General features: G+C 39.3%; 1 protein-coding gene across 11 annotated transcripts in view; it reads left to right on the forward strand.

The window, feature by feature from the left end:
* The window catches only part of LOC105450518 (guanine nucleotide-binding protein G(q) subunit alpha), a 31,176-nt gene that overhangs the window by 10,505 nt on the left and 6,553 nt on the right, over positions 1 to 14,118 (forward strand). For 7 of the 11 annotated variants that reach the window (XM_011690398.1, XM_011690402.1, XM_011690401.1 and 4 more), the window contains exons 2-4: positions 11,303 to 11,487; positions 12,069 to 12,223; positions 13,908 to 14,036. In XM_011690398.1, coding sequence (XP_011688700.1) covers positions 11,303 to 11,487; positions 12,069 to 12,223; positions 13,908 to 14,036 — 469 coding nt within the window. Of the gene's footprint in view, positions 1 to 11,302; positions 11,488 to 12,068; positions 12,224 to 13,021; positions 13,151 to 13,907; positions 14,037 to 14,118 lie in introns of all 11 variants that reach the window. The other 4 variants (XM_011690397.1, XM_011690399.1, XM_011690395.1 and 1 more) reach the window with 2 other exon arrangements.

Raw genomic sequence — 14,118 nt, forward strand, 5'->3', positions numbered from 1 at the left:
TCTGCACAACGAAAATAAATCTTATTTATGGATAAAAATTCCATAAATGTACAATACGCGCTATAATATCAAATACGACAGACGTAAACAACTTGCAACAATATTTAACATAAAAGAAAGCGATGGACTGTGATTTATTGTGTTTTTTTGTGCTGAATTTTCCTATTTATATCACACACGTTTTCCGTCGTCATTATTATAAATGTGTTTATGGAAATAATTGGCAATAATTTAATTTACTTACCATTTTTTTTTACATTAAGTTCTCGTACGATAAACTAACGAGATACTTCCTTTTCCCTTTGCTCAAATGCCATTTTCATCTCCGGAAGTAGCAACCTTTCCTTTGAACATCTTGCGTAATCCCTTAAATGCGGAAGACTTGTATAATAATAATTTTACGATTTTTTTTTTAAGAAAAATGATTGAAAATTATCGTACACGCAAATAGTACGCGGTTACAGAAAGCATTAAATGGCATCGCTGTAATGTTCCGGTTAGCCCGTCGAAATTAATTTTAGCGCGGCAGCGGAAATGTGATTCGAATTATCGTTTTTCATCTACGCGATTCAATTCAATATCAATGCATTTCTTGGCATTTGCGAAACTTTATTCGAATCGTTCCGCTGGAAACTTATTAAATGTTTTACAAAGAATTTTACTCCAATTATTTTAGGAATACGTCATCGAAAATAAGATCGATTATAGGGACATCTTATTATCGAAGTAGGAAATATAATTTCTTGTTCTATATTAAATACCCAATATCGAGTAACATAAATAATAATGTTAATTGAGGTGTGAGATAATCCTCAAACGTCACGCTTCAGAAGTCAACCTCGAGCGCACCACGCTGCAGAGTCTTCTGGACGGCCACAGCGGTCTCAATCGCAAATCAATTCTCGCCAGATATCTCCCGTCATTGGGGAGTAGGTCGGAGGGATTTCTCGGAAAGTCTCGTAAAAGATATCAGAGAGTGAAAAATCATTGTTTAAAAATAATTAAGCGAAGAATGTCACGAGGGAAGAGTTTCATCGCATTTTTCTAAAGGCTCGTGACGCATTACACCCCAACGTGACGCGTTCCCGGGGGTTAATTGTAATTTACCCTTCTTACGTAAGGGAGGGAAAGGGTATATCGGGCCCTCGCGAGTCGCAGAAAAACCGGTTATTTTATCGATACCTCACCTTTACTTCGGACGCAACATTTTATTTCTCGGGAGCGTCCCTCTTTAATAACTAAAATTGCTTCCCTACGTCAGCGGTGTTATATAGCCATTTATTTTTAATCGGTGCTCATTCAGTCGCGCCTGAACAATGTACCTAACGGCGTTGGCATTCAGTACGGGAAATAATGTCACGATTGTGCGCCAAAGGCCTCGCCGACAAGACTTTTACAGCCGCGCAACTTTTCACGTGCATTGTGTGCGTGCGACCGACGACAGACAGATATGATGTTACTCCTGAGAGAAAGGGTGAGGGCGAGGGGGTGAGGTGAGGGGGGAGGGGAGGGGGGAGGGCAGGAACGCACCGACGATTTATGAACAATTATTTCTATGAGAAGGCTATACCGAATTGATCTCTCAATACCGGTGCATTCCCCTCGCTTGTCGCGCGCGTATAAAACATCGCTCGAATCGCTGATAATTCAAAGGAATTAATTTAGGAGACAAGTTAGGAATTAATTTTCGAGAACGTCTGACATCCAGCGTTTCATCCAAAAGGCAGGAGCGTTCAGGAAAGAAAATAGAGTTTGTAAATTTATTTCTATTACAAATAATTTCCACGTGAGAGACAATTTTATTTGTTTCTCTTACATGAATTTTTATTTTTTCGTTTTTACAACCCTTACAGTTTAATTAGCTTACCTGCATCTATTTTCTTTCATATTAATTTCAAAGAGCAGAGGGACAAATTAACAGGAAGTGGCTGAATGGAAGCTGCAGTGGACACGGGCGCGTAGGGATTAAACTGCAATTATTGTAGCTCGTCTTTGAGCGTTGGGGAATTAAGCGATTCACCGTACATTCATAAGAACTTGATCGGTTAATTTATTATTATTTGAAAGGAGAGACGCGATACGTCAGAAGGTGTGTAATTTCAGTAATTCGATAGCAGCGTTTAATTAAAGTGGAAAATGTGTCGACGTGCGTTTCTAATGACTCGGATCAAACGGATCGGGAAGTGCCGACCGACCCAATGTCGCTTATCGCGTATCGTCTCGATCAGATAGCTACGGATAATTAAATAACAGCCGTGTGAAAAAAACGGAGGCAAACAGGGTGTCGCACGATAATGGGAATGTCCGTGAATTACGTGCTTTCGAAATCATTTTTGGACGAGAAGCCCGAACGCGCGTCGATTTCAATTTTGCGCAATGTAATGATGTTTGCGCAGAGAGCGTTCCGAATTACAGTCGCAACTTTTTCATATCGATTGTTTGTTCGTCAGGAAATAAATTCTTCTTAGTAAAATTATCGGAAAAATCAAAGGCTTTTTTCCGAATTATGTTTCAGAAATTAAACTAGAAAAGAAAATAATATAATATTATTGATTGAAGCTTTGTGAGGTTCTTCATTAGACGCTACATTATTTATGTATTACTGTGTATATTTTATTTTTATTTTTATTATTTTTCAATTAATTTCCGCTATACTGATATGTTAATTATCGTGTGTTATTTTTTGTATATTAGTGTGTAGATTACATTTTATAAATGTATAATTATTTAAATGTATACATAATTGGTGTGTATATAATTATTGTATTTTAATGTGTTATTTGTTATCCGTACGCGCATTATACTTGTGTATGTGTATGTGTGTCTACGCACGTAACGAAAGTATTTTTGCCGAATCTCTTGGACAATATATCTCTCGCTGTTTCTATTCTGTGCGCCAAACCAAAGAGTGTTTAAATATTTTATTGCGCACGCGATCCTCGCAAACGGAATAAACTTACGGAGCTCCGTTTAGGGGATGCCTCGTGATCTTTGTGCTTCATTAAATTTATCCGCGTGATTTACTCTCAGACTGAAGCTTAATTCTTCTTTTTTTTTAAGATGATAAAGCTTTGTTATAATTTTGACTGTGTGCATCATGTTTAAATTAATTTACATTTTTTCCCCTTATGTGATAGATATTAATTAATGTAATAGAATTGCGTATATTGCATTTGAAATTTTTCAAGTACTTTTAAATTAGTACTTTTATTAATAGTGTTTGAGACGTCCTGTTCATCATTTATTTTTATCTATTCGCTACATTACGTTTCTTACAACGCGCTATAGGCGCAGCACGACGTTCGAATAACACATGAGCAAGAAGCGAGAAATTAAATTACGTTAATCACCCGCGCGTGAATTATTGTCGTAACGCCGCGGAAAACTGCGTGTAGACAAACCGCATCCGCGCATGTCGATAATGCGGTCGCTGACAAATTTTCGCGATTGAGTGAAATTATCAAATGCCGGCGAATATATCGGCGGGGAGTTATTGCTTACTTAATTTCAGAAATAGGCCCTGAGGCGTCGGCGTCTCTCTCTCTCTCTCTCTCTCTCTCTCTCAAACACGTTCTCCGATCGCTGTTTCCGATTTTACCGTAGATGGTTGATAGTTCGCCGATAATGGATCGTATAGAGTACTCGAAAGTAAAAAGCATTTAAAGCGAACAAATAACATTATACGTTGTTTTTCTCAGTAAAATCGACGAGTATTAGAATCTGAATATTTGTGGAAAAAAAAGAATATCGTCTAGAAAAGTAATTATTCACCGATCGTCGTTCCATTTTAGATTCTATCCCCGTAGATGGTTCCCCGATAATAGATTGTCTACAGAGTATCCGAGAAAAAAACGTAAAGCGAACAAATAGCACGTACGTTAAGAAATTTAAAATCAAGTTTTTTTTTATAGAAAAATCGATTAATATTAGAGTCTAAAAATTTAGAAAAATAGTCGTCCGGAGAGATAATTATTCTCTAAATTTTTCTTTTTCGCACTTACAGCCGCAACATCACACAATCCACTTTTTCGGGTGATATTCGAAACGACTGAAGGGAGATAATTCGCGAATCAAAATATTAAATCTAATTCGACGGTACTAAATCCGACTGTAAATCTTTTTAAAGTTCCCGAAAAATTTATTGACGTTGTAATCTGATCTGAGCCGTTAGACCGCGGCAGTCGAGCTCTACAACATTGTCGCTCTATTATATCACAGTATATTTTGTATTTGCATCGATGACGTTTTTACGTCAAATGGATCGAAGTTTTATAAGCCTTCGATAAACACACGTTGGGATTTCTTTCAGTATATTTCCTAACACTTAGCGTTTTACAAAATTCTTAAGGGCAATCTTTCAATTGCTTGTAACAGATGCTCGCAATATCGGGTATCGCTAACGTAGCGCAGAATACCGCTATTGAGTGCGGCTAATGAAGTCCGGGCTATCGTAGCACGTGTAACGTTTTACATGGATTGCGTAAATACTTAGCAATTTGCATATTTCACATTCGCGAACGGGCTAATTCAATCGGCACTCGCCGATATCGGAGACCGCGAATGTATTTGCAAGTTCGATCGATACGTTTAAAATATCAACGCGTGACCGACTCTACGTCAAAATTGTCCGCCTCTTGTACGGGATGGGATGTGTGTCTGGTCAATTTGTTGCTCGAGATATACAATGTGGGAAATAATATTTCGCATTACACTGAATTTTTGTTCCGGTTAATTTATTGTTGTATATCGTCCTCTTTTGTCGCGCAATAAAAATAAATTTCGGAGGAGGAGCGACGCGCTTTGTTTTACGTAATGCCCGAAGAAATTGTTTTGAAATGACGTTCCGCGCGAGATAATTGCATCGAACGAATAATAAATGATTTTTAACGGGCTGAGCAAAAACGAATCAAACGATAACGCAAAAGGAAACTTCTACGCTGTTTTAGGATTATAGATTATACCGACTCGTATAATCGGCGGAAGCGCTTCGCGTTACACGAGGAAAACACGAAGGAGGATATCTCTCGCGAGTTAAGGAAATTCGTACAAAACGCGCGATTTTCAGAGAACTATTCTCGTTTCGCATTCGGGTTATCTCTGGAGGAAAATTTCACAAGTCCTATACATCATCGCGTTATCACGAGTATCGCATAGCAATTAAATAAAAGACTGTGATATTTGTATTTTTCTCAACATTTTAATTTTTTTAAAAATTTCTCATGTATAATACGTGTGTATATTGTAATATAATTTTTTTATTATATTTTTATTTTATTCTACTCTTTAGTATATATCTCGATAATTATAAATGTGACCTGAATCGCATATTTCTGTTTTAATAAATTATATTTTTAATACTTTTATGTATGAAAAAGATTCTTTATATAATCTATTAAAATATCTGGCAATATTTTGATAAAATCCTTAACTTAATATATATTTTTATCTTTACCCGTATTAATCTTTTCTAATTAAGATTTTACATATAAATATCTTATATGAAACAATATATATTGTAAACTTAATTTCTCTACGTTCATGAAATTAATTATTTTCAAAAATTTTTACATATTGAAATAATAAAATATACCTATAAAACATATAAAATAGAAAGAAGTTACTTGATAATCATTAAAAATATAATAAGTATAATATATTGTATTAAAAATATAATATAATAGATTTGTAACATATAAAAGAAATGTATCTTGGAAAGCAACTAGTAGATTCTTTCCACGTTTCTCGTACGGCTTTCATGAAATTTTTAGCGGTCCCGCGTGTCCAGCATTATTTCCACAACCCATTCAGACGTTTTCTCGTGTACGAGCGCAACGTGCGCGATTTCGGTGTGAGTGCCACCTAAAGGTGCCGGCAAAGGGTGGCGCGCAAATATCGGGACGCGGTGGTGCTGCGGCCTGGGAGGCGAAAGAGCCCTGTGCTCTGCCTTGCCTCTCTCATTCTACCCGGCACTCACTATCTATCTTTCTCTCTCTCTCTCTCTCCCTCTCGCCCTATCTCTCCACGTCGGCATCTATCGACCCACCCCCGGCGACGGCGGAGCTTCCACCGCCCCGGAAAGCTTCCGCGCTTGGCGCGTACACGTCCGTCGATTCGGGCTTTTCCCTTCGCCCGCCGACGGTATACGTTGAAGAAGAAGGGTGTTGATCGTCGTCATCGTCGTCGTGCCTCCTCGCAGGGTGGAGCGACGCTTCGTTTTCACGCGGAGAACGCCGAGGAATCCGCCGGAAGAACAACTTAACTTGGAATTAAAATAATTGAATAGTCGCGTTACTTGAATTAATCGAATAAGTTCTGAATACAGGACTCCCAGCTCAGGATGTTCGAGTTAATTTGAAGTATTATCAGCACTCGGAACGTTCCTAAATATCGAATTTTATACTGAACACTCTTGGACTGCCTTCGTATTGAGATTTTATCGGTAGAATTAGAACACACGTACATGTCAGTATATACATAAAAAATACGTGCAAAAGAAACGCAAAAAATGTTCGCAAACGCTTAAAAAAAAACCTGATGATATAACGCGTGATGCAGCCGGCATAAAGTGAGCGCCATGTTAATCTGTCAAACAGTTCAAGACACGAAATTTTATTTATTCGTAAACTGGAGGTTATAAAATTAAGCGACAATTCCGAACGATTCATCTAATCCCTCGCGTAATTCGAATCGGGAATATTCGAATGGCTAAATCTTTTAAAGTCGAATCGCAGGAACATTTGGTTATTCGAGCATCTAAATATACGCGCGGAATACGAGGCTTGATTTACATAGATTTACATAGATATATTTCCCAGATTTAGCTCGCAGCATCCACGCATGGTATACAGTTACCAAGAATGTGTCTTATTTTATACACGCCGGTACAACTGTGCCCGCGCGTTATATCGCACAGTTTTCATATTTCAATACAAATTATTTTGAAAGAAAAGAAAAGAAATTACGTGCGCGCGCGCGCGCGCGCGCCCGTCGCGGAATTAATTTCAGCCGAGTTGTTTTCTCATCTCCGCGCATATTTTCTGATCCGTCGTTGTCCTTGATCATCCCGTACAGGATGTCTCTCGAATCGCACACTGGTCGAACTTGTCGAGCGGGGAGAACTTTGGTATATACCGTAATCATTCCTGGCAACCTGTTTTCAGGAACGCGAGAGGCTGCGAGGATATGAAAGGAGACTTTTTTTTTTTAAATTAATCATCGAAACTTAAATACCATGTCTTCCTGATTCTCGCATTTGTACTTTTTTTTTTAACACGTAACGCGATTTGCAATTCTAACCGGTTTTTAATGTTTTTTTCTATGTCTACTCGTTTCTTTTTTACATCAATCCTCAAAGATCTATCATATCAGAGAGACCTTGGAAGATTAAAATTTTAGATTTTATGATATCAAAGTTTGCAAGATTTTTATATCGCACATCTCTCTCTCTCTCTCTCTCTCTCTCTCTCTCTCTCTCTCTCTGCGAATCTTAAAAGGAACATTATCGTTTTAAAATATTAATTGCTGAGATCAGTGCTTGTTTGAATTTCACGGTTTTCATCGCGTCAAGCGGTTTTCAAAAGCACGAAAAGGTCAGAGAAGGAATGAAATCGCGTCCGATGTCGGCCGATCGGAGTTTCGATAAGACCGGAGTCGGCGTACTCTTCCGCGTAGGGAAAATAATTCCATGGGGGGTTGAGCTCGCCTCCCCCTCTCACTCCTCTCTTCCCAGTTGAACGAGAGTTCTGGCTTTAGTTACGTCGTTGAAGGAATACCGGAAGAGAGCCTGGGGTTGTGCGTCCCGCCCACCGTCGGTTCTCTCGTTCATTCATTAACCCGCTGTTCCTTCGCTTCTCCTCGCTTTTCCTCACGGCGGTTCAAGAGTCGATCTTGATCGGGATTCCGCGAAATCGCTGCCAACGCCATCCCCGATGTGTCTCCAACACAATCAACAGAGAATGTTGTCGCGAGCTAATATTAACCCGTTAATACTCACGCCGCGAACGCACATCGCGCGAAACTGAAATAGCATTTATACAGAGTGATCTTGAAATCCATCGACGAACGAAAGTGACTTCATTATTATAAACGTCGCAGCACTAATATATAGATTAGTGAGAAATAAAAGACTAATTTTCGATAATTAATTATTCTAATAGCTTGATATTTGTTTTAATATTTTTTACTTAAATTGGAGGATAAAACAGTTAAAATTAATTACTTTAATTCGCCTGAATAACTTGAATGTATCTTTAATGTAAAAATACAATAAAAAGTATGTAACACAAAAGTAAATATATATAAATGAACAGTAAATATATATATAAATAAAATAGTAAATATATATATAAATAGAGATATAATTTTACAAGAGTGTGCGATCTGTTGCGATCATTATTAAAAGTGAAAAAATTAAAAGGATAATAAAAAAAAGTCTGCCACTTTCTGGTCAATTTTCTGGAAAAGCGACCGACAGGGGAATTACCCTAGTTTAATTAACTGCGCACATCTTAATTAACTGAACTGCGATTAATATAATAACTGAGCGTGGCTCGCGAGAAAATTAGCGCACGCGTGATGTAGTCATCAGGGTGTAATCATCGTTGGCCATTGATCGGCGATATAGAGCCGTAACTCTTCAGAAGATATAAACTTCAAAGGGAGTCTTAAGCACCTAAGCAAACAAGTAGGACAAACGTACTGTCCCCGTATCGTATAATTGTGCTGCTGTTGCACGTGCGAATTTCGTCGCACAATAACTAGCAGGGATTTAACCGAGTTCGCTCCGGATGTCAACGAAAGTTGACAAACATATCTAAACAGATTCTTCTTTAAAGATTGACATTCCCTCATAGATCATCTTGCGAAGACTCGACAGATCCAATCCTTTCTAATTTAATATTAGATTGCCCCGAAACGAAAACTCATCGCGATAACATTTTTATACTTCAAGAGATTGGACTTTGTCTTTTATATTTACTATTCACATTACTAAGAAATAATATGTATCACAATTTCGCGTGAAATAATTGTGAAATTACTGATAATACGGAACTGTCTAGAATAATAATTTTGTAGTTATCTTACGTGGTGTATAATTTTCATTTAACATTCAAGATCGCTTTATAAAAATTTGCAAAGCAATGTTCTGAATTTTATGCGGTAAATTAATGTAACTTTCTTGATATCGTTCGATATCTAGAAAAGTAATCGATAAGCAACGAAAGTCTCTCGTAGATTTCAATTAATGACTTTCGAATTTTTTTCTACAAAGCAAAGCTTTTTCTTCCTTTAACGTAGCGCGAAGAATTTACTCCTAATCGAGTGACGAAGGGACGAGAGGGGGAGTCGAGATCCCATACGTTTTTTCGATTGATAACACACGGTTGTCTTTATCGATAAAAGGCGCACGGCGTATGCCCGGTGGCCTTTTTGCATCCTCATTAAGGCGGAGAAAGGCGTGCTTGTGGGCGCGCGAAGCGTCTTTTCTTGGCGACGCGCATAAAAAGCTCTCTTTCCTCTGCACCCAGTGGTGTCCCTCGCGTTGCATGAGGATCGATTCAGGTTACGCGCCCAACATTATTACACAGCCGGAAAGAGTGGCAAACACACACACACTCCTCCTTTCCTTATCTAGATGGAATTGGGAGCGAATTCCTCGAAGTGCCCGATTACCCGGAACGCGCGGCGCCTCTCTCTCTCTCTCCCCCCGATCGTTTTAATTTTAATGATAGATTTTTCGACGAAGCTGAAAAAAATTTCTAGGGAAGCTATCGATCGAAACTTTGTAAATATTTCACACCTAAGAGTATCGATAATGAAGGAACTTCAGAAACTCGAGATTAAAGGTTTTATCATTGAAGAACACACAACGCGATGAGTTTAATTCATAATTTATAAGATCCATTACGTATATATAGATACGATTTTTGGAATTATTGGCTTTCACCTCGTTCTCTTATTGAATCTCTTCGACTCCAAGAAAACTCACTCAGTTTTTAATTAACAGTTGAGTATTTTCGTAGTAATTTTTTTTTTTGACAATTCTTACAATCGAGTTAAATCATCTGACAGTCTTTTGAATGCGCTATTTTCGTTGATAACTCCGTTATGTATTTTATTACCCGGAACAAGTTAAATGTTCCGAACTTTATTCAATTCTTGATTTATCTATCAGTTATAAAATATCTCATGAGACATCTTATACTGCTGCATATGCGCATCACGTGTTCAAAGCAGCTGAAAGACGTCATATCGCCTAATAGATATCCTATGGTTACGTTATCTTTAAGAGCTATTAAGCGATATGTCAGTGTTCTGTATTTCTTGTGATTTATCGTGGTATACGAAAAGTACCGCGATCGTTAATCTCTCGCAAAATTTCAATTTGGAGGAAAGAGCCGGCGATCTCGAATGACGTTCCCGATTGGGGGGATGCGTATCGTTATCCCCGCGCGTTGGGAATGATATTCGTAAGGTTAAGAAAACCGCGCCGCGCGTCACGCCGCCGGCCGCGCGCGGTCGCGTTCATTCATGATTTCGTGAGGAAACGACGGTGGCGACGCGACACGCGCCACCTACACGCTCGCCACCGCCGTCTCCACCACCTCCACCACCACCACTATCGCCGCCGCCGCCGCCACCACCGCCGCCACCACCGTCAGCAACAGCATCAGCGCCCAGCACCATCGCCACCGCTGCCGCTGCTGCTGCTGCTGTTGCTGCCGTTGCGGCCGCGCCGGCAGCAATCCCCCTCCCTCCACTTGCGTCTGACCGGCATAATCGCCCCACCGTTTCCCAGAGAAGCGGACAATCTTCGCGTGAGTCGCGAGGCGCGAAGTCGGAAATGTGTCAAGCTAGAAACCGATATCGCGAGAATTTTTTTGGACGCACTTATGACATTTATATATTTTTTATATAATATATAGTGAAATTAAATGTTAAGCGTTTAAGTGCGTAACGCATAAATGCTGTTAATTTTGATGTTTCATTGTGTCATGCCGACTGATGGTGGAAATAATCTGGCATGAGCATGTTTTGTCTCTGTATTCTAGTATCTCTATCTTTCTATTTGTAATTTCAAAACGCGTGTTGTGATTAAAAAAAATTAAATATTTATATCTTAATAATTCGTTGATTATACCTGCTAATTTTATCGCTAGAAATCTGCGCCTCGTCATCTCATATAAAAGGTTTAAATATATCCGGAAATCTCTGCACGGTCTGACTCCCTAAGGGAGACAAATCCCCTTATTTATTTATCTACTTTGACAGCGAGCTAATCGAGACTGGAACTTTGTCGCAGGTACCGGCGAGTCGGGCAAGTCCACCTTCATTAAGCAGATGAGGATTATCCACGGCTCCGGCTACTCGGACGAGGACAAGAGGGGGTTTATCAAACTTGTGTACCAAAACATTTTTATGGCGATACAGTCCATGATCCGGGCGATGGACCTTCTGAAGATCCAGTACAGCGATTCCTCGAATATAGTGCGTATCGTTCACAACTTGGCCGATCACTCGTAATCATCAGTAGACTCGAAAGGAGGATCTTACGAATTTCATAGTAGCAATAAATAGTATCGCAAAATGCGTTAAATTAATTTTTCCATGCATTTTCGAAATTGGAGCCGACACTCGGTGTAAAACGACTTTAACGGCAGAGTCTTGATAAAAAAAGATATACTTTTTATTTATAATTTTCGCTTTCTTTAATTAATTTACCTATTTTATCACGTTGTTTAATTTTGCGTGATTCCAAGAACGTATATATATATATATATATATATATATATATATATATATCAGATATGCCGAACGCTTTAAATCTGTCTTTACGATTATCGCACGCAGGTCATGCTTCGCGTTAAAGGGTTAATTAAAGCGTTAACTGTGCCGCACATCGCGGATACGAGAAGGTTAACGATAATTTCGTATCGCGCGTACACTTGGTATCCGTACGTTTCGATACGCGCCAAGCCAGGAAACGGCATAAATCGTAACGTCGCGATTCCGCTTTACCGTTTCCCTGGACTCATACATTTTTCCCCCCCGATTCTCTTCCCCTCCAGGAAAAAGCGGAAATGGTGCGGAGCGTCGACTTCGAAACGGTGACGACGTTCGAGAGCCCGTACGTGGAGGCGATCAAGGATCTGTGGAAAGACGCGGGTATACAGGAGTGCTACGATCGTAGACGGGAATACCAGCTCACGGATTCCGCCAAGTAGTAAGTATTTCGACTCCGCCGCCGCGTCATTATCTCGCGGGACCGATGCTTGTCCACGTGTTTCACCGAGAGATTATCCTCCCCGTTTCTCGCCATCTGTGACATCCCCGAACTTCCTTTTGAAAAAAAAAACTCATGTAACAGGACGACCCATCAGCACTGCGTTTTTCTCTCGTTGATTTGTTTTCGACCAATTGAAGATTTTCCACTTGAGAGAAGCACCAACGACACTGGTGATTTATGCGGTAGCTTATAAAATTGTTTTTACTCGTCAATTCGTCCATACGATTCTGGTCAAGCGAAAGAAGAAAATTCTTCGCTAAATTAACAGGAAATATTTCTCATCGGAATTGCGTACGATATACGATGGAAAGGACTTTACCTCCGCCTCCAGAACACGCAAGCACATCCAAACAGTTCATTTTCGAAAGGACTTGGGTCAATTTTTAATAAAAAGACGTGCCTCTTAACACACATACACACATAGGAACGTATTTCCGTCCATTTTCTCTCTCTCTCTCTCTCTCTCTTTCTCTCGAAAGAATGCGTAGGACAGTTGACTTAAGGTCTTTCAATAAGCTCTTCATTTTCAGAGATTTTACCGAGATTCTCCTCGAAATCTTTGTTTAAACACGTGCCCACCCGATCCTTCTTTGCGTTTGCGTTTCGAAGCAATGCTTCACGATATTCACGCGCGCACCGGACACGATTTGATTCTCTCTCACGGTGGCTTTACTTCCTTCCTCTCCTCCTTGTCCTCCCTCCTGTACACCGGGTATTGAGAACACGATGTTTCAGTTACTTAATGGAGATAGATCGAGTCGCGTCACCAGAGTACCTCCCCACAGAACAGGACATTCTTCGTGTGAGAGTGCCCACCACTGGTATAATTGAATATCCCTTTGACTTGGAAGAGATCCGATTTAGGTATGTGTGTCTTTCGCGTGCCGATCGGCCGACGAGGATGATGAAAGAAGGAGCGAGATACCTGCCTGCGCCTGCAAAACCACCCGCATCGGGCCGTTTCTGCATCCTTTTTTTGTCTTCTGTGATTTATTCGCTGCACCTAGAATTCGTTGTTCGATTAAGTGTTCGCCTATCCCCCATTCAAATGCGCGATGCTATTTAAATCCTGTGAGATTTCCTTCCGTTAAATATATGAACGAAGCTAACGATGAAATCTTCAAAATTGATAAAAATCGCGTTCATTATTATAGATGATTGAATTGATGCTTGATTCTATGGAAAATAAAAAATCTAATTTTGTTTTGTTTTGTAAGGATTTAAAATTGATCGGCAAACTATAATTTTTTTTATATTTAAGATATATTGATAAAAATTAGAACTGCATGATTACTATGTACATATGGTATCTAATTCTTTTTTTCCGAAATTTTATTCGAAATCGAAATACGAAAAGAGTTGACCTTTGCTTTTATATATTAAGTAAACTTATGCGATTGTTTATCGAAAACTATGTTATAAAACACCAGAAGTAAATCTCAGGACTCAGCATCGGCGTTAAAAGATTCTTTCAGGCTAAACCAATGGACAAGCATGTGTGAAAACTATGTTTTATACGATATTTCCTTGTTTTATGATTATTTATATACATATACATATTTTTAAGTGTACCACGCATGGCATGCACTTCCAGACAGCAGCTTTTTGTTTCGTTTTGCAGTTATCTTAGTGACCTAGAGCGTATCGAAAAGCCTGATTTCCTTCCAACCGAGCAAGACATCCTCCGGGCACGAGCTCCCACCACCGGAATTATAGAATATCCATTTGATCTGGACTCCATCATATTTAGGTACTAATGGTTTTTCAATCCGATTCTATATAACTTCAAATGTACGCTCGAGTTTTTCACCATCGCTAGATAGTCTCATACA

Source organism: Wasmannia auropunctata, unplaced genomic scaffold (assembly GCF_000956235.1).
Source record: "Wasmannia auropunctata unplaced genomic scaffold, wasmannia.A_1.0 LD336060.1, whole genome shotgun sequence".
Classification (NCBI taxonomy): Eukaryota; Metazoa; Arthropoda; class Insecta; order Hymenoptera; family Formicidae; genus Wasmannia; species Wasmannia auropunctata.